General features: G+C 45.2%; 2 protein-coding genes and 1 long non-coding RNA gene across 3 annotated transcripts in view; 2 read left to right on the forward strand and 1 right to left on the reverse strand.

Moving 5' to 3' along the window:
• Su(tpl) (Suppressor of Triplolethal) overlaps positions 1 to 9,198 on the forward strand; it is a 65,294-nt gene extending 56,096 nt beyond the window's left edge. The window contains exons 5-10 of the mRNA XM_070669660.1: positions 579 to 833; positions 1,064 to 1,134; positions 1,194 to 1,403; positions 1,492 to 2,344; positions 2,493 to 2,670; positions 2,771 to 9,198. Coding sequence (XP_070525761.1) covers positions 579 to 833; positions 1,064 to 1,134; positions 1,194 to 1,403; positions 1,492 to 2,344; positions 2,493 to 2,670; positions 2,771 to 3,022 — 1,819 coding nt within the window. The 3' untranslated portion in view covers positions 3,023 to 9,198. The remainder of the gene's footprint in view (positions 1 to 578; positions 834 to 1,063; positions 1,135 to 1,193; positions 1,404 to 1,491; positions 2,345 to 2,492; positions 2,671 to 2,770) is intronic.
• Positions 9,199 to 9,337: 139 nt separating this feature from the next.
• LOC139110096 (uncharacterized) lies at positions 9,338 to 15,484 on the forward strand. The gene is made up of 5 exons (XM_070669661.1): positions 9,338 to 13,662; positions 13,862 to 14,071; positions 14,153 to 14,306; positions 14,378 to 14,478; positions 14,592 to 15,484. Exons 1-5 carry the CDS (start codon positions 13,642 to 13,644, stop codon positions 14,787 to 14,789), a joined length of 684 nt encoding a protein of 227 aa, XP_070525762.1. The 5' UTR covers positions 9,338 to 13,641; the 3' UTR covers positions 14,790 to 15,484.
• A 650-nt stretch (positions 15,485 to 16,134) lies between these two features.
• On the reverse strand, positions 16,135 to 17,613 carry LOC139110097 (uncharacterized). The gene is made up of 2 exons (XR_011546945.1): positions 16,699 to 17,613; positions 16,135 to 16,611 (listed from the first exon to the last, which is right to left on the reverse strand). It is a non-coding gene; the product is annotated as an uncharacterized lncRNA (long non-coding RNA).
• Between the last annotated feature and the right edge of the window lie 380 nt (positions 17,614 to 17,993).

The following is a 17,993-nucleotide window of genomic DNA, read 5'->3' on the forward strand; positions in this document are numbered from 1 at the left end:
TTACTTCGCGTATGGATCTAACTTACTTTATGATAAGGAGACGTAATCGCGCGTGCTCTCCTCACGTAGAGAATGGGCTGGAGAAGATAGTTCTCGTGCGGGGCGGTTTTCGTTGTACGCAATTGCGTATTATATTCGGCACGGACACGCGGTCGCTGTGTAATGCGCAATGTGTACGTGTGCCTTGCGCGACCGCTGGAGAAGGACAGCGAGAGTGGGAGTAGTGAGGGAACATACCGCGCTCGCCTCACCCCTCACTCCCCCCGCCTACCTATCTATTACTTTCGTTCGATTTAATTGTATTTCGATTTAACTTAATATTTCGGACCGACCGAGGAATCAAAAGGACCCTCGCTTTACATCGTATTTAATTTCTTGTATCGAGATAGAAAACGACCCGGTGGAAGTACCGTCTTTGCATGGATAAATTAATTAAATATTAAAATTAAACAGAATTCTAAAATATATAGGAATCGTTTTTTTTTTTTCTCTTTTTCTTTTTTAATGTTGTTTAAATAATTTACGGGATTTCAAATATTTTTCTTTCGCTCAGTGGGATTAATGCTATTTTATTTCAGCACGAGGGTCATCAAGGCGAACGGTCCGGATATCGGGCGTAAGGTGAAAGTGAAAGGAACCGGAAGGACAATACCGCCTCCGTCATCGTACGCGAGGCATCGGGAATCTACGACGTTCATTCCAACTTCCGGCAGTAGTCAGCCCAAAGCTTCAACCAATAAGCCGATCGCTAATAATAGTAGTAATAGTAACCATCTACCGGCGACTCGCAATCCAGAGAAAAAAATTTCCGATATTATGCGTAGGCCACTCAAGTAAGTACTCCGATGTAAAAGAATAAGTCAAGCTTCGATTTAAAAAAAAAAAAAGTAAAGTATAGAATCACAGAGAAAATTAATTGCACCAGCAACGTAAAAGCTAAAAGCGTTCGACGCTTCAACGTTAAATAAAATATCAGAGATATATATATATTTTTTTTTTCTTTAATTAATGTCTTTCGATATAAGTGAACTTTAATATATTTTACGTTTCCTTCTATTTATAGGGAAAGGCTCATTCACGTCCTTGCTCTGAGGCCGTTCAAGAAGCCTGAACTCTACGATCGTCTCAACAAAGGTAAGACTCGAGTGGTCCCGCGGCTTTCGAATATAATTAACACGTTGATTAATTTCCAGAGGGTATAAGGGACCGAGAGCGATACGTTTTGCCGACGATCCTGAAGCAAGTGGCTTACATGCGCGACAACACGTATCATCTGCACAGGCACATCTGGAACGACGTGCAAGAGGACTGGCCTTTTTACACCGAGCAAGAGAGGACGAATCTGAGGCGACGGAAGCCTCAGAATCTCACTCCGCCTGGCTCGAGTGACGGCGGTTCCAGCGGTAGGTTGAGTCGCCGTGCGACACGCCATTTACATATATGAATATGAACACATTTATTTTAATGCGTCTTTTGCGTACGCTTCTTCAGGTAGCGGCCAGTCGCCCAATTCCATTCACGCCGGCTCACCGCCGGCAATCACGGCACCCCCGCCCAATTTGGTCAGTAATAAAAGACCGGGATACTACCAGGGTAACGACGGATTACCGACGAAGAAACCGCGGATATCGCATTATAAGAAACCCGAGCCAATCTCTTTCATCCCCGCCGTCGAGAAGGTGTACAGCAGCGGCTATTATAATAACGGTGGTGTTAGTGCAACCGCTGGTGGCGATCGCGTCGCCGATCGTGCCGCCAGCGTTAATAGTGGTTGTGGTAACAGCAATAGTGGTGGTGGTAGTAATAGTAACAGCGGCGGCAGCGGTTTCGACGGCTGGGACTCGAGGCAACACTCGCAGCGTACCAGCGGTAGTAGCAGCAGCAGCAGCCGCGTTGATTACCGGGCCGAAAGGACAGCAAATAGTGATGTACTGCGGGGTAATGGGAACGTCTACGACGACGTCCCCGTCGTTGCCACCGTTAGCACGGTTCCAAGCAGTGCCAGTCGATCATCTTGCTTGACGCCGTTGTCGCCCGACGATAGTGAAAGGGGTAACCCCCACGACGATCGCGTCGTCGTTGTATCTGGAGTGACCGGAGGCACCGTGATCGATCACGATAGGAGAGACAGGAGCGATAGGAATCGAGGCGCGAGGGAAGAGAGAAATAGAGAAAGGGAGTCTAGGAACAGGAGTAGTGCCGCGAGTGATGCGGCTATCTATGGCGAAACCTCTAATAACGTTTCTATCTATCCTGATAGCACCAGTGGTACCGCCATATTCTCGCTGCCTGTCGATGGGTTCGAAAGGCTAGGAAGCACCGGACAGTATCTCGACTACCGCACGTAAGTACTCACAGTGTCATTGATTATGATTAATACGCTGAAATAGATTTAAGTAATGAGATTTCTTTTTTTCTTTCCTTTTATCAACGAGTAATTAATTAAACAACTTTGCGATAGACGCAATGCTTATATAAAATGGTTTGTTCAGGGAATATACTACAATAAGCAATCCGGAACAGAAAAGGCGTTATAAAGAGGAGTTCTACGGGAATTACGACGAATACCGCCGGTTGCACTCCAGAGTACTCGTAATCGCGGACCGCTTTAGGCATTTGTATCAACTGTGGCAAGGTCAAAAGGAATCGGGAAATATGATCGAGAGTCAGGTACCTTTTCTTTTTTTTTTTCCTATTAATATAAAAATTTGAGTTCGTCGAACAAGCGGGCAAGGATGCTCACGCAGTGGCGTTGTTTCTTCTCTTTCAGGAAACCAGAGAAAAGATATTTCGCGAATACAAGGAAACTAAGCAAAATCGAGAATACCAGCAGATGAAGGAGCGGTTCGATTATCTGCATAATAAACTGAGCCATATAAAACGACTGATCTTAGAATACGACAGTGAGAATGCCGACAGGTTGTCGACTGTGAGCAGCATCGATAGTGGTATACTTAGCGCACAAAGCTCTTTGAGTAACGCCAGCAACAACATCGGGGATCTCGATAATCGGCATTACTGACATAAGCTGAAAAGACCGCCTCTTATTCCTCCTCTCTTCCTCGGTACTGTTAACGTTGCCGTAGAATCTGCATTTCCTCGGCAAGTTCTAAGGCTGATCTCTCACGGCCTACATGGTTCCTGTACTCTATCGACGAAAAATCAGGTGACTCTAAATGGCTCGAGGCTGCACGACCTCTTGCACGATGTTTATCATAATGAATCTGGTAATGATAAATCCGCACCGTACGCTAAATACTCTTCCTGCAAATTCTCCCCGCGCCTCCGTTGCAAGAACCGACGAACGCGACGATTTCTACGACGGCGACGATCTCGTCGATTCTCGTCATCACGGTAAGGCTTGCGCGGCAGCTTCGACCAATATTAATACTTGCGTAATGAAGGCTGATGACAATCTAATACACTCAAGAGATAGTCAGACAAGGGAAATTAGGTGGAGATCCAGGTAGAGAAGTGAAGAAAAGGGCATTTTAACGATGGCAGCGAATACGATTGTGCGGGGACGTACGAAAATTTAAAGCTAGCCCCGTGAGGACTGAGGAAGATATCGTAGAAAATCGAAGAGAAAAGGCACAACGGGGGAAAGAAAAAGTAGTTAAACTCTGTAATAAGTTACTTACCGTGCGCACGTCCAAGCGTGTCGTCCACTTTAAGAGTACGTAAATAAAAAAAAGAAAAAAGAAACAAAAAAAAAGATTGTGAGAAGAGGGTCCAAGAGATAATAAAGCTTAACGCGTGCCACGTCCGGGTATCTTTTTGTCCACCGGAAGGAGGAAAGAACACTGGCCCGCAAGACACGTAACGTATACATTTTATCCATGAGCTAGGCACGAATCTTTTCGCGCGCGATTTGTGCGTTGCTCGTCGCAACTTGAAAAAGGGCTTAAAAAAAAAAGATAACGGGTTACTTTCCTTCATGTGAGCAAGACCATAGTACTTCGTGATTTTAAGATTCTTTGTTACTTCTTCGTTCTTTTTTTCCTTCGCTAGCACATTTTATAATAATAGTATAAAATTTATTTGATAGACATGGGTCGGTTGACAGAGAAAAAAAAAACGGGACGATAAACAGCCTTAAAAATTAGAAAAAGAAGTAATGAAAATCTCGACTGCGCAAAGTTACTCAAGATAAAATCGTAGGAATCTATCTTCGAAGCTGAATAAAAAAAATAATTAAAAAAAAAAAATAAAAAAACATTTCTTACAATAAATTTGACTTTAAAAACGTGACGTTTACGTCATACTAGATTTTTGTATAAATTTGAAATTTTAATTATTGACAAAAAATAAGAAAAAAACCTTTTTATGCAGTACACGGTCTTTCCGTAAAAAGAAAAAAATTAAAAAAGAAAAAAAAAAGATTAATACGACATATGTAGTTTTTATAATACTTGTCAATCATCATTAGTAACTACTAAATGATAATATCATATGTTATGTACAGATTTCTGGATAATCCATGTAAAAAAATACTTTTGTTCGATCATTATAATTAACAATTATATTGTAATTTTTGCTATTAATATTATTCATAATTATTATTGCTATGTTGTTATTCTATTATTATTCAAACAGATAAAAATGCAAATATTATGTATATACCGAGTACATTGCGAGAGGATTTCTGAATCGACTTTTTTCGATCAGCCTTGTGGGAAATCCGCGGTGCCAAATTTTGTAATGCCTCTGTTTAATTTATTCGTTGTACTCAGAATATCATTAGAAATTGTTTGTTTGCGAGTATTGCGAAAATAGATATCCCAATTACATATCCGATATATTATAAAACTTAAATTTATTATATTTTAACATGTACGTATTTTTCGAAAGTTTTGTAATACAAGTGTTAGCGTCATTTCAAAATTTTATCCACTTTTATTTAATTTGGATATCAACGAGAGTTAGCATAATTCCAAAGCGCCTGACAGTCCCCGGCGATTAAACTGAACATTTTGTACGTTTTATGGCCAACTCCGGTACGCAATGTCACTTCCTCCGGATAATCCTAGTCTTTTTTTTTTCTTTTATTGCTCATTAACACATTTTTTTTTTACGACGCCGAGCAATTTTTCCGCGAAGCCATTTCCGTCGAATCGCGGATATAAAGATGAAAAGAGAGCACGTTTTGTCAGGTGCATGAAATACTCGCGAGAGGTTTCTAGATATAAACCTGGTCTGCTGAATTAATGATAAATTAATCGCGTCGCGCGTGCTTCCTCTCGGCAGGAACTTTTATCCGCGTTTACTTTCCTTTTACTTCCCCCTCGACGTTCTTCTTGAAACACATTTGTTTTATAAAACTGCGCCGACGCCGCAAAATTTTTCTACGACTCACGATCAACAATAGGACAAATTAGAATGTCACTTAACAAGTTACGTTTCTCTTTCTGAAATACTTTGGTACGTTCGGTGAAACGCAATAACACTGCATTACTATACCCGATGCTGTTGAGTTCATAAATCCGGGACAGCTGCTTCAACATTAAATGATTCCGGTTGTTTATCGATTTCTCTTTGTTTAATCACGTCTAGATATTTATAATTGAATATATAATATATATATATAGATATAGATATACACGCATAATGAAAATGTTACAAAATTTGTTGTTATCGAATGAACTTTTTACTGCAAAACAGCGATACTGTAGAATTTCTCTTGTAGTTGTGCAATACGACACATTGTGAAAGTCATTGTAGATATAAATAATCTCACGTAATGTTACAACGCGCATTACACCATGCGAACACCCTTTTTTTCTTTTTTTTTTAAGAACGCGTAACGTACGAGGTCAGATGTGTTAGGATAATAGGATATATCGGTCAGAGTCTTTGCGTGAAACATTCGAAAATAATGTACGGCCGAAGAGACAAAGGGGACTTTGCCCCGAATGTACATATGGCACAGCGTTGAACGATTAATATCGATTAATATAAGTCTCATTGGAACACTATTTTCTGCATTTAACATTTATCATGTGTGCGTTACGTGGACGTTAATGTGCGAGCGGCGTGTATGAGTATCGGCTGCGCTTTTATCAATTCCATGTAAAAAAAAAAATAACGAACCGATTGAATCGTTTTAATCGCAGATAGACATTTTTATTTCGCTGAAGCCCCTCGCGTTAAAGATACGTAATAGTAAAATTTTATTAATATCTGCGTAATTAATATAATTAAATTCTGTTTTATGTGCGCTCTCGCCGTTTCGACGATTCTTATCAGCTGGACTGCAACGTTTTTGCGCCGATAACGCTGTGTCATACGAAAAGGCTACGATATTGGCGCTTAATGTGTTTTTGGCAAAGACTCGCGGCCGCGAATCGAACGGTTGAGTTTTTCTTTTTCTTTTCTTTTTTTTTTTTCTTTTTATTACGTCAGGTCTGTAGTTACCACGTTATACCAGTCAGTGCTCTTTGTAAATCGTATCACTTGTAAATAACGTTCGCTACGATTACGTTGTAAGTCGGGCGGTGTTCTCCGTTAGCTATGAGTTATTACTTGAGCCCTCGGCGGGCACGTTCGATTAAACGCGCTTCTCGTCCTCCGTCGACTGGCCACAATCGATCGTCCAACCCGGCCGAATAGAAAGAATGCAAACAGTGCCAAAGAAACTGAACCGAAACCGATAATTCAGGCGATAGGAAATACGGTAACGTCGCGATATGCGACTCGCGCGATAAGCTGGTTTTCTTTCGGGCTCCCCCTCGTCCGCCTTTCCCCCTCGAACTCAAAGTGTCACGAGCGTTTGTCCGCGCAGTTGCGCTTTTTTTCTCTCTCTCTTTTTTTTTTTTTGCGAAAGTAAGTGCTCTTAATACCGCGCTTAGTGTTTTCGACGCATCCTGATCGTCGCCACGTTGTCGTTTCGCGAGGAAGGCTATCTTGGAAGATCGCTGAGCGTTCCCTCTTTCACGGGCACTCTCGGCTCGCCAAATGTATCGACGTATTTGTATGAGAAACGATCTCGAGGCCCACGTCAGGGAAATAATCGCGTTAATTGCAGGGAGAGATCGGTTCAGTTGGTGAAGAGTAGAGATACCTCTCAAAGTCGCCCATCGGCGGTAGACGTTCGTTCTTCTGTGAATTGTGCCGAAGCTTCGTCTCGCGCGCGTCGCACCGAGCGGGAAGAATCAGTGCCCTTGTTTCTAAACGCGTGTCGTACATGCTCGATACTGCCTCCGGAATCACCCTCTGGACGTCACCGAGTCGTGCTCCGTCCGGACGAGCCTCGCTGGACGCGATCGCTTCCGTGCTCAAAAAGGTCCAGCCGAGACCAACCCTCCCGCTCGTCCCTCTTTCCATCTCGCGCTTCTCTCTCTCTTTCTCGTCTCCGAGATAAAATCCAAGTGCCAATATTAGCGAAGCGTGATTTACCGTATGTAGCACGCCCACGTGCGTTAGTAGCGTAGTCATACGTGCATTATCTCTTAGCGGTACGTGCAAAGAAACGATAGGAATATTTATACGCGAAAGTTTCGGCTTCTTCACAGGCTCTCCCCGCAGCGGTACGCGCGAAAATCCGCCGGTTCTCATATCAAACGCGTCTGCGAAAGAGTCAGGTCATCAATTCGTCGCGACATATCATTCCACGAGTGTATCCACTCCTCCTTTCGCGGGAGGCATATCAACGCCCGCTACTTTCGCGAGCCGCGGATTGTTTCCGCGGCGGAGAACTGAGAGACCCGGAGGACTCGCCTCCCGCGTCTCGACCACGACGGGACCCAGGGTTCCCTCCTCACCCTTTGCCCTTTACCGTGCAACAGAATCGCCGAGAAAACGTGCAACCACTACTTAGGTCTTTCATCGCGACGTCGGCCAGACTTGGGTGACTCTCTTCGAGTCTTTCCTCGATTCCCCTAAAAAAAAAAAATCGACGTTTCTTCCCGCCGCTGTCGTCGGAGACCCCGAGGATCCCGATTGTCCCTTCGGACCTTCGCGAACCCGGGCGCGCGTCAATGATTCCAAGAGAGAAAGAGAGCTCCAGCTTCGCGACCGCGGGCGCAGCTGCAGCCGAAAGGGGGGAAAACAACGAGACTCTCTTCTTCGTCGTTTCCTCTCGGGGACATTTTACCGTTTTCGCAGAAAACCCGTCGTCGTCTTTCACGGCGGCGGTCACTCCTGTTTGCCCCCACAGCTCGCCTTCTTTATCCACGCGCACGGCAGAGGTCCATCGCCTAACGGAAATGGGATTCCGTTCGCCGCGTAGCGATATGCTTTTTGACTGTGATGTGTTGTAGAGAACGTTGTAATAATATAATTCGCCCGTGCACCGAGAGACGATGCGCGACGACACGCGTTAAGTTTTTTTTTCTCTCTTTTTTTAATTCTTTTTTTTTTTTCTTTTCTCGAAGGGAAGAGACGTTTAACCCTTTGTCCGCGGGCCTTTGGGCTCTCGCATCTGTCGCCGAAGCTGTATTCAATCGAAAGCAATTAAAAATCGAAGCTGCATTGATCCCGTACACACGTGTATATATGATATTTATTAGTATAAAAATATAAACGTTAATATATATATATATATACATATATATTAAATAAATATAAATTATGTGATTGTTATATATAAATTATGTATAATCCATACATATGCTATATATAACTTGGCGGCACTTTACAGACACTTCTAATAAATAAATATATAATTGACAAGTAATACAATTCGCTTAATTATTTATTTGCGGATTAGAAGTGCCCGCGAAAGTGGTCGCCGATTTATAAATCCGTTCAACCGTGCGAGAGGCAGATGAAAGATCCGCAGATAAAGGGTTGACGCGAGAGAGATTAAATGCGAAGAGACCGAGGGCCCGGAGACAGAAGGGCGGCCCTCAGAGATTCGCGTGTCGACTGAAAAGGCGCCTTAGAGATTAAAGTGCGTCGCGAAGGAGAGAACGAAGAAGGAACGAAGAAACGCAATGGGGGCGAGCGCCGACTCGCGGCTCGCATCTAGTTTCCCCGTTATTATATAAATTCATATCAAAATAAGGATAAGTCCGCGGCATTCTGGCGATCGATCTCGAGGGTAGTTTAAAAAAAGAAATGAACGATGAGCCACGGTCCTTTCCGGTAGAAAAGGGCCCGCGATCTCGGCGCGGAAGATCGGCGGCAACGAGCCGCGCTCTTCCGCGTTGCCGATCGCCGTCGATCGCGAAGGAAAAAAAAAAAAAAAAAAAGATAAAAGAGATCGATCGTCGCGTGCCGTTGCGACGGGCGAGGAGGGGATTATTTTGTAAGTGCTTAAAAAAGGAACACGTATAATTAGAAACGGAAGGAAACTTAAGGTCGCGTTCCGGATGACTGACAATTGTGACTTAAGAACCGTGAGGTGGGTTAGTCTTACGTTTTCAGTACCGATCGTACGGGAGTGGAAGCCGACAGAGTGAGATAAAGGTACGAAACCCACGTACGTGAGCACGTGCGCACCGTGCGTATGCGTGCACACGCACCTAAGAATGCGAGAGAGTGCGAGAGAGAGAGAGAAAGCCGAGCGAGATAAATGATTGATTATTACGATGACGACCGGGCGACTCGATATTTGCATGTATAGGTATATATTTAGGTATGCCTATATACATACATATATATATGTATACGTATACATATATGTATATATATATACATATATACATATATATATATATACCCGTGATTTTTATTGACGACGACTGCATTGCTCCCCCTGACAAAGGCTCGTATATTCATTACATAGTTGTATTTGCAATTATTACCTATACATATATATAAATATATATATTATATTCACTAATTAAAGTATGCAGAGAGCGAGAATGCGAACTAAAGACGAACTATATTGTTAGCAAGGAAAAGAGTTCTGTGAGGCCCGTTTTCGGGGCTCGCTCGCGTGGAACGCGCCGCCCTCCCGGCTTCTTTCCGGAAAAAAAAAAAATATTTCACGGACCGTCTTCACGAGGATCGCAGATTTTCCTCGCCGACTCGCCGGTCCACGTCGAGCTTACGTCGACGAAAATCTGCCCGCGTTCCGCACGCCACGCGACACCCTCCTTCATTCCGCGATTCCGATTATTTAATTAGCCCTTTTGATCGCACCGGGTGTCTTACGAGGGCTATGAGGAGAGAGAATGGAGAGTTCTCGTCCAAGTCTGCGCCCTTTTTCCCTCCGTCTCTTCCTCCCTTCCGACGTTATCAACCCCCCTCGGATCGTGTCTTCGATTTTGTGCAATCGTCGCGCTCGCGAGACGTTCCCCGGGCGCGATTTTTCCTAAGGGACAACCTTCCCAAAAAGTCCTTATCCTCCCTTTCGTTTCCGTCCTAAGGGTAGCAGTTTCTTAGTCGAGCCGCTACAAAGTTACACCCTTCGAGATTACAGCAACGATCGTAATATAATAGTTTCTAGCGTTAAAATCTCGCGGTCGTGCACTCAAATCTGCAAACGTCGAATCGTTCGCCAATATATATACATATATATATTTTTTTTTTTTAACGGGAACAACTCGAAGTAAGACGTCCATGTTGGTAAAAGGGATGTTCAGGGGATCGTTGAAAATCTACTCCAGCCACTCTCGGGTATATGACGAGAAAAGGGAGGAGGGTGAGGGAGGGGAGATCTTCGCGTGTATTTATTTTATCGCTTTTGCCGAAGGGTTTCCTGGTGTCCGTACCTCCTACACCGACCCACCCCTTCAAGTCCGAGCTTCTCCGATCCTACCCGCAAACTCGCCCCGAGTTATCGTCGCCCTGGGACGCGTTCGAACTCCCTTTATCAGCGTCCTTCCTCGTGTATTCCTTCCGCGGTTCCGTCGTCGCGTTCCACGCGATCTGCCCTCGTCCCCGAGGTCGGGTCGTGCTCATGCTTCTGTTTACTCGAGAATCGTGCATGAAAGAAAAAGCGCGGGGAAAGAAAACCACGCGACAAAAAAAAAAAAGAAAAGAACAAAAAAAAGGAAAAAAAAAAGAAGAGGATTGATAACGGTGACAAGACGGAAGAGCGAAGCGAGGGAGGAGAGAGAGGAATGGCGAGTCGACGGCGAACTGCGAGATGCGTGAAGATGCGACATACGCGGTTTTTTGTGTGTGTGAGAGAGAGAGAGAATGTACATATGCGTGTACTCGAGTGCGGAGAATCGGCGAGCTTTCCCGTCTCCGGCGCTTCTCCGTTTTTCTTTCTCTTTTTTTTTTCTTTTTTTTATTCCTGTTCGTTACGCTAATTTAATTTGTACATAATTTAACGTTTTTCTTTTTTTTTTTTTTTTCTAAACTCTCGTCGTTGTTAATCTTCCAGCTGCGTTGAAGTCGGTTGGGTGTCGCGCGTGTGAGATGGAGCGATGCGTGCAGCTTCTATGCGTGTGAATTGTTGTTGTTGGTTGTTGTTGCTGTGTGCGTGTGTGCGTCGACTTTTTTTTTGTCCGCGCGCGGGGGTGGACTTCGTTCGCAGATCGACGGCGTGGTTTCTCTTAAAAAACGGCTCGCGGGGAAAGATTGTTCGCGACGGGCTGCGAATTCCGTGCCGGGACTCGCCTCGGTCGACTCCGCACCGCAGCGCGCGGACGACGTTAATTCGATTTTGTATTATTAGCGAGTCGGCCGACGCGAGTCCCGGCCGAGTTTAATTCCACGAGCGAGTCGGGAGTGCCGAGGCCGCGTCCGGTGATCTCCGTCCCGCTCACCCGCGAGGAAGGACCCTCGCCCGCCAATCGTCCATTGTGTTCCGTCGGCGTGAATTGACTTCAATCTCGGCGCGACCCACTTCTCCACCCAATTCCTAGACCCGGAAAAAAAAAAAAGACTAAGGTCCACGAGCCGCGATCGAGGTCGATCTACGTCGAAGTGGGCCCCGTATCCCCCGCAAGCAGTCTCTCTGTCCATTTTTTCACGGGAGTCGCGAGGCACGCGAGGGAAGTTCCGGACAATCGACGGGGAAGCGCGCCGATAGAGAAAGAATTTGGGACCGCTAAAGAAACAAATTCCTCGTTAATTAATCAAAGGTTTATCTTGTCGGGTCGGGAACAATCACACGTGGACCTTTCGTCGGGGAGAGAGGTACCCTCGGGCTTCTAGCCAACTCAAAAAAAAAAAAAAAAGTTCGTGGGGTAGCCGACGATTGCCGGAACCACCTCGCGGTAAACGAAAACGATTCAGGCATCGAAGGAACATCCCCGGCACGACTCGATCTCGCGGCGAACGACGTGGCGTATCTCGAGCGTCCAGGAGATTACGCTTCTCTCTCCGTATTTAGTGACTTCCGTAAAAAAGCGGGGCAGGAAACGCAAACAGACCGGGCTTGAATGCCGATTCTCCGATTCCGAAGGGTGCGCTATCCGAAACGCAAAGATCGGCGCCGCGGGAAGAATTGATTAAAAAGGAAAAAAAAATAAAATAAAATAAATAAATAAATAATTAATAATAATAATAATAACTATATTTATTCGAACGACTTGCCAAGTTTTGTTGCATAGTGTACGCGAGATAAATTTAGACGGCAGCAAAAAGAAAAATCATCATAAAAAAAAAAATATTAAAAAAAAAAATATATTAATAATAATAAATAAGAAAGAAAAAGATGAGGAAGGGTAACAGGACGGTTAACGATACGAAACGATCTGGCGGGATTTTAATGGACATAAGTTGCATAGCTATTGCGAGCGGTTTTCACGAAATATTGATGTATATATCTTAAGTTTGTATTATAACTCTCCCCACACTTAATTTGTATGAAATGAAGAATTTCGAACATTAAAATCATGAACGAAAAAGTCTGCCTTGTCGTTTAATTTTTTTTTTTTTTATTTTTTTAATCCCTCTCTTGCCTCCTTCCTCGATCAAGTTTTACTCGCCGAGCTCCAATCTCGCGTGAAAGAAATATTTTTTTAATCTAATCCTACGCGCGGTGAAGCAATAAAGAAATTTTTATTTTGTGTCAGCTGAACGTGTAGATAACGCACGGATAAGTTAATCAGCTCGATCGTCTACGATGCGTAAATAGTCGCGTCGCCTATACGCGTTCGCGAGAAAGATAACGACGACCAAAAATAATTAATCGCAAACAAACTTGTGCGATACGCGGAGAGCTAATCAAACGCCTCGGGTTGTTCGGCCTCAATTATTTCCATCAACGGCCAATTTACATTTAAATAACACCTGTTCTATTTAACAATTTAACGTAACGTTACTCGATCATCTCCTACGCCGCTTAAAGGGATAAATAAATTAAAGCTGCCGGGACGATTCTGCTTCGGACCGGCCGGGAAGTCGATCTCGGTGATCGAGCTTGCCCGAAATCGCTCTCCAGACGCGGAATGTATTATTTTTAACGGCGGATAAAAGCGCGAGTCGATATCGGGGTGTGTGCTTTCACCCCCGAGCTTTCTCGGAATGCGTGCGCAATGCCCCTAAAGCTCACGCACACAAGGGCTGGTTTGTTTTACGTTTCTCGCGCATGCACCCACCACCCCCGCCGGTGGACGTGACAGGTGCACTGTCCGCGCTGCGACGGCGAGCCACGCAGAGAAAACACCCCGAGGACAGGATCCGTCCAGCGAACAGAGCGATCGATCGAATCGTCGTCGTTTCGCCGCGGAAGCTCGCTCCTCCGGACGGTCCCCTCCGTCTCTTCTGGAAAATCGGGCGTGCACCGCGAATGAGAGTATGAACGCGCAGGAGGCAGAGGTGAGATCAAAGCTTTATCGCAATCACGCTTGCCGCACGTAGCGGCGAGCCGGAGGTGGCGAGAGGCGTCGCGCAAACGCCGGTCGATTAGCGTCGGGAGACGCCGGCCTTCCTCTCGTTAACCTCCAAGAGTATAAGCGCCGTACGCATGTACGATCGCACGGAGCGAAGGAAACGTGACCAAGTATTCTTTATTTAGGTGGAGAGCCTGAAGCAACAGGGAAACGCTTGGGTCAGGGAGAAAAAGTACCAGAAGGCGATGCTTCATTACTCGCACGCGATTAAGCTAGACCCGAGGAATCATTCCCTCTACAGCAACAGATCCTTCACCTACCTGATGACGGAGGAGTACCAGGAAGCCTTGAACGACGCCCTGATGACCATTCGACTGAAGCCCGACTGGTCGAAAGTGCGTAACGCAATACTATTTAATATATTTTTGTCAATTAAAATAACGAACAGCTATGCCAATGTCTACGTCTTGTTCTAGGGTTACTTCAGGAAAGGCGAGGTCGAACTGAATCTAGCCTGCTACAGCGAGGCGCTCGAATCTTATAACAAAGCCTTGTCCCTGCAACCAAACGAGCCTAAGATTTTAGAAGCGATGAACAAAGCGTCCAAGTTGTTGATTAAAGACAGGAGAGGTACTTGAGAGTGCTACAGAGTTATCGCGGAACCGCGAATGCCCGGAACGTAATAAAATAATGTTTCACAGCTGACCAGCAGATCCCATGGCTCGGAGCTGGCATTGGTATTATATTGGGAGTCACAGTCGTGATCTGCGACTGTGTGTTCGCGAGCAAGCCCACCCTAACGGTATCGACTCGCTCTTTATACTTTAATAACTTTTATTACAACGGCAATAATAGCAATTAGATACTCTCGCTGTTACAATATGCGCGATATAATTATTCTGTGTTCTGCTGCAGCATCCTCTACTGATGGCGTTGCTAACGATATCTATAGCGATGATGGGTTTCTGCACGGCGAAGATACTTCGTTATTTCCTAAAATGTCGAAGAAAGTCGCTCCTAACAAGAGACTTCGCTCACTGTTTTCCAGAAGCTAACGACGCGGATGATATTTATGTAAAAGAAGGCGCTGACGCAAAGAAAAAAGTACGGTAAAGTACAAGACAGTGACACCGGCGAAGGAAAATTATTTTCCCCTTTTTTTTTTTTTTTTGATGTCTCCTTTTTTAACTATTTCACGGATGATCTATTGTTAAATGTAATTTTACATTCAAATGCGATCCATGACGAAGCGTGTATTCTTTATGAAGTATTTATTCAAAACTCTAGCATAAGATTTTCATATTTGCATCGCATATGCACTCGGACTTAAGAAACCAGCGTGAAACATTTTCTTACTTCTTACTACAGATTCTTATACAACGAAAATTAAACGGTCAGAGCGTTAACTTGTTACAGAACGCTTTGCGTGTATGCGTGCGCGTGTGTGTCGAATGTCTTTCTACTTTCCGCACTTTATACTACGCCGAGTATTAGTGAATTATCTCTTGAAATTAAAGAGTCGGACTGAACTTATTTAGATAATATGAATATTAAAATCCGCTGGACGCCGTCCAGCTCGAAAAAAGACTTCTACGTGCGACCTTACACGTCTACTAAGCGCATATCTCGGTAAGCATTTGAACTTTAGATATAGTACTCGCATATTTGCTTATAGCTCGTTATCGACGACACTTGTCCACCGTTTTCCATGCACCGATATTGTACGCATACTGCCTGCGAAGCCCGCCGCGATTCGCGGCCTGCGATATCACATGACTGCCCCAATAAAGACAAAATTAAAAGCACAATCGATGGATAATACAACCCGACTCCTTCGTAACCGTCGTCCTTCGTAACTCACGTCGCTTTAATGCTCGACTCGCACGCGACCGCGTTACGCAATACGGGAAAGTAACAAACGACGAAAATATGCGCGGCGCGACGGGGCGAAAAGTAAAAGGAGATTCACCGAGCGATTTTCGGTGCCGGTAAACGCGTTCGCTTCGAGTTCGCGAGTATCAAAGTGTGCGAACGTTAAATGGGAACGAGGCGCCTAGAGCTAATTAAATAACTGCCGACAGCTAAGAAAAATCAATACGTAGGATGATCCCGCTGAATAACACTAAATGGAACAAATCACTTAACGTAAAGTTCACCCCGGGGGGGGCTTACGAAATATTTTTATAGCATCCGAGCGTTTCAAATGATTAATACGAGTGAAAGCGAAAACAAGGCGGCCGGATACGTCGAAATAAAATAACGAAAGGCTATACTTCTGCTTAAATTATAGAACGCCGAAGCCGTCTTTCTTTTTACGCCCTGAACAAGTAAAATGCGCTTTCCGTTTCTGTTGCTTCTAGGCAAAAGTCCTCTCTAAATTTTTAACTATACCTAGTGCCCTCTTCGCTTCCTATGTCATATGCGGCGCTTAACGTATGATTATTCTCCCTTGTTTGCGTGATATAGTATTGTTGCTCGTGGCATAGGCAGAAGAAATAATCGTGTACAACCGCAAGTCGCGACAGACTACGTACGGGAACAATGTCGTAAACACGTACCTTATAGCACGCAATTTAATGCACAGCGTGCCGTCTGGTGCATCGCGAGTACTTAAGGATGACTTTAAATCGGCTGTATTTGCGCTAACAGTGTTTCTCGGATGCGAGGAATTGCATTTCGCTGGGCACGGAATCCGGGGCTTAGCTCGGCAATGCACGGTGGGTTCGCGTCGCACCGACCACGTGGCGTAGTTAGTCAGGTTTCACCGTCCCTCGTCCTGTCCTCGTCTAAGCAGGCACCTCTTCTTCTCCGGAGTGCCACTATCAATCCCCCCTATCAGTAGGAAAGAGTTGTTTTATAGAGTCGATCTGGCCATTTTCTTTTTTTTTTTCCGTCGTACCGAGCTCTACTCAAGGTAACGATCGAAAGAGAACGTCTAGAAGAACATAGTCGTTAAATCACGATAATATAACAATAGCCCGTTAGAATTAATAGCAGTATTTAGATTCGAAATGCGAATTACTTTCTAATTGATCGACGAATAAATGTGTAGGGCTTTCGCCGTCGATAAAGGGATTTTATGCGAAGGGCCGGAGCATTCGGCTTATCATCGCTCTTGCAGTTTTTCACGTACCCGTGCATTTGCAGGCGCAGTAATATACGACCGAGCTACGTGCGCGTTCACAGAAGGCGAGCTAAATTGACGATCAGCGGCGAGCTTCGTTTTCCACGGGAGATAATACGCTCCTCTCCCTCCCCAATCGGTTCTCCCTTTTTTTTAACCGATTCCGCGCGAGCAACAAAGCGCTCCTTTGCCGTTTAGGATCCGCTTTGTCCTTCGATACTTGCTCGACGCGTTTGCCCGGAGTTACTAACCCTCAAAGGAAACACTGGGCCTGCAGTAACCCAGCACGATTGAAGATAAAAAATATTTCTCCTCGATATTTCTAGCATATTTTTCTCGTAACGTTTGGCGCGTCAATCTAAAAAAAATATACAATTTTTTTTTGTTAAATTAATGCGGTAAATAAAAGTAAAAAAAAAAAAAAAAGGGATACAGTGGCCGGGAGTATTTCCATTTGAAGATTACTTTGTTTCTCATACAAACAACATAGCGGGACGCTTTTTTTTTCCTTGTGTAACGCACGGTCCCGCAGGCCGGTCCAGTTATATCTTACGTTCCTGGCTCATAAGCGCGATTACGGTATGGCCTCAAGTTCGCTCGACCAACTTCTCTCTCGGAGCTTCAGAGGCGTACGCGCGCGCGCGCGCGCGCGTGTGAACGCGTCACTCATACACGCGCCCAGAGATCCTTTATTACGAGCGATGATGCGAGAAATCGCCAATGCAATTCACCGAAATAGATCCGCGACGGTCCGCACGTTTCCGTCGCGATACGAACTCGCGATAGCAGATACGGCGTTATCGACGTGCCCGTGGCTCGTGGGAATCCGCGACATTTTCCCTTTGTACACCGAAGAGCAGGTATGGCGTTTTCTACGGCGACATGCGGCTGGCGTGCGTAACCCTATGCAGCGGAGGCAGGGAACGAGAAAACGAGGGGGGAAAATCAGTCATCGGCAATCCGGCCGGCGCGGTACGTACATGCAGGCACATGTGAAACTCGACGCACACGAATCTAAAGTCACGTTCGCTAGCTGCCGTCGGCGCAGCAAACGCCATATCTGCTATCCAGCGTACGTTGCAATCCGCCGTTCCCACGAGGTGGAGGAGAGCCGTTTTTCCGTCGGCGAGCTGGCGAGGGCTCGCCCGCCTGGCGATCCGCGGAAATCCGAAATTCCGCCTCCGGTAAGGAAG

This window comes from Cardiocondyla obscurior, linkage group LG19, assembly GCF_019399895.1.
Source record: "Cardiocondyla obscurior isolate alpha-2009 linkage group LG19, Cobs3.1, whole genome shotgun sequence".
Classification (NCBI taxonomy): domain Eukaryota; kingdom Metazoa; phylum Arthropoda; class Insecta; order Hymenoptera; family Formicidae; genus Cardiocondyla; species Cardiocondyla obscurior.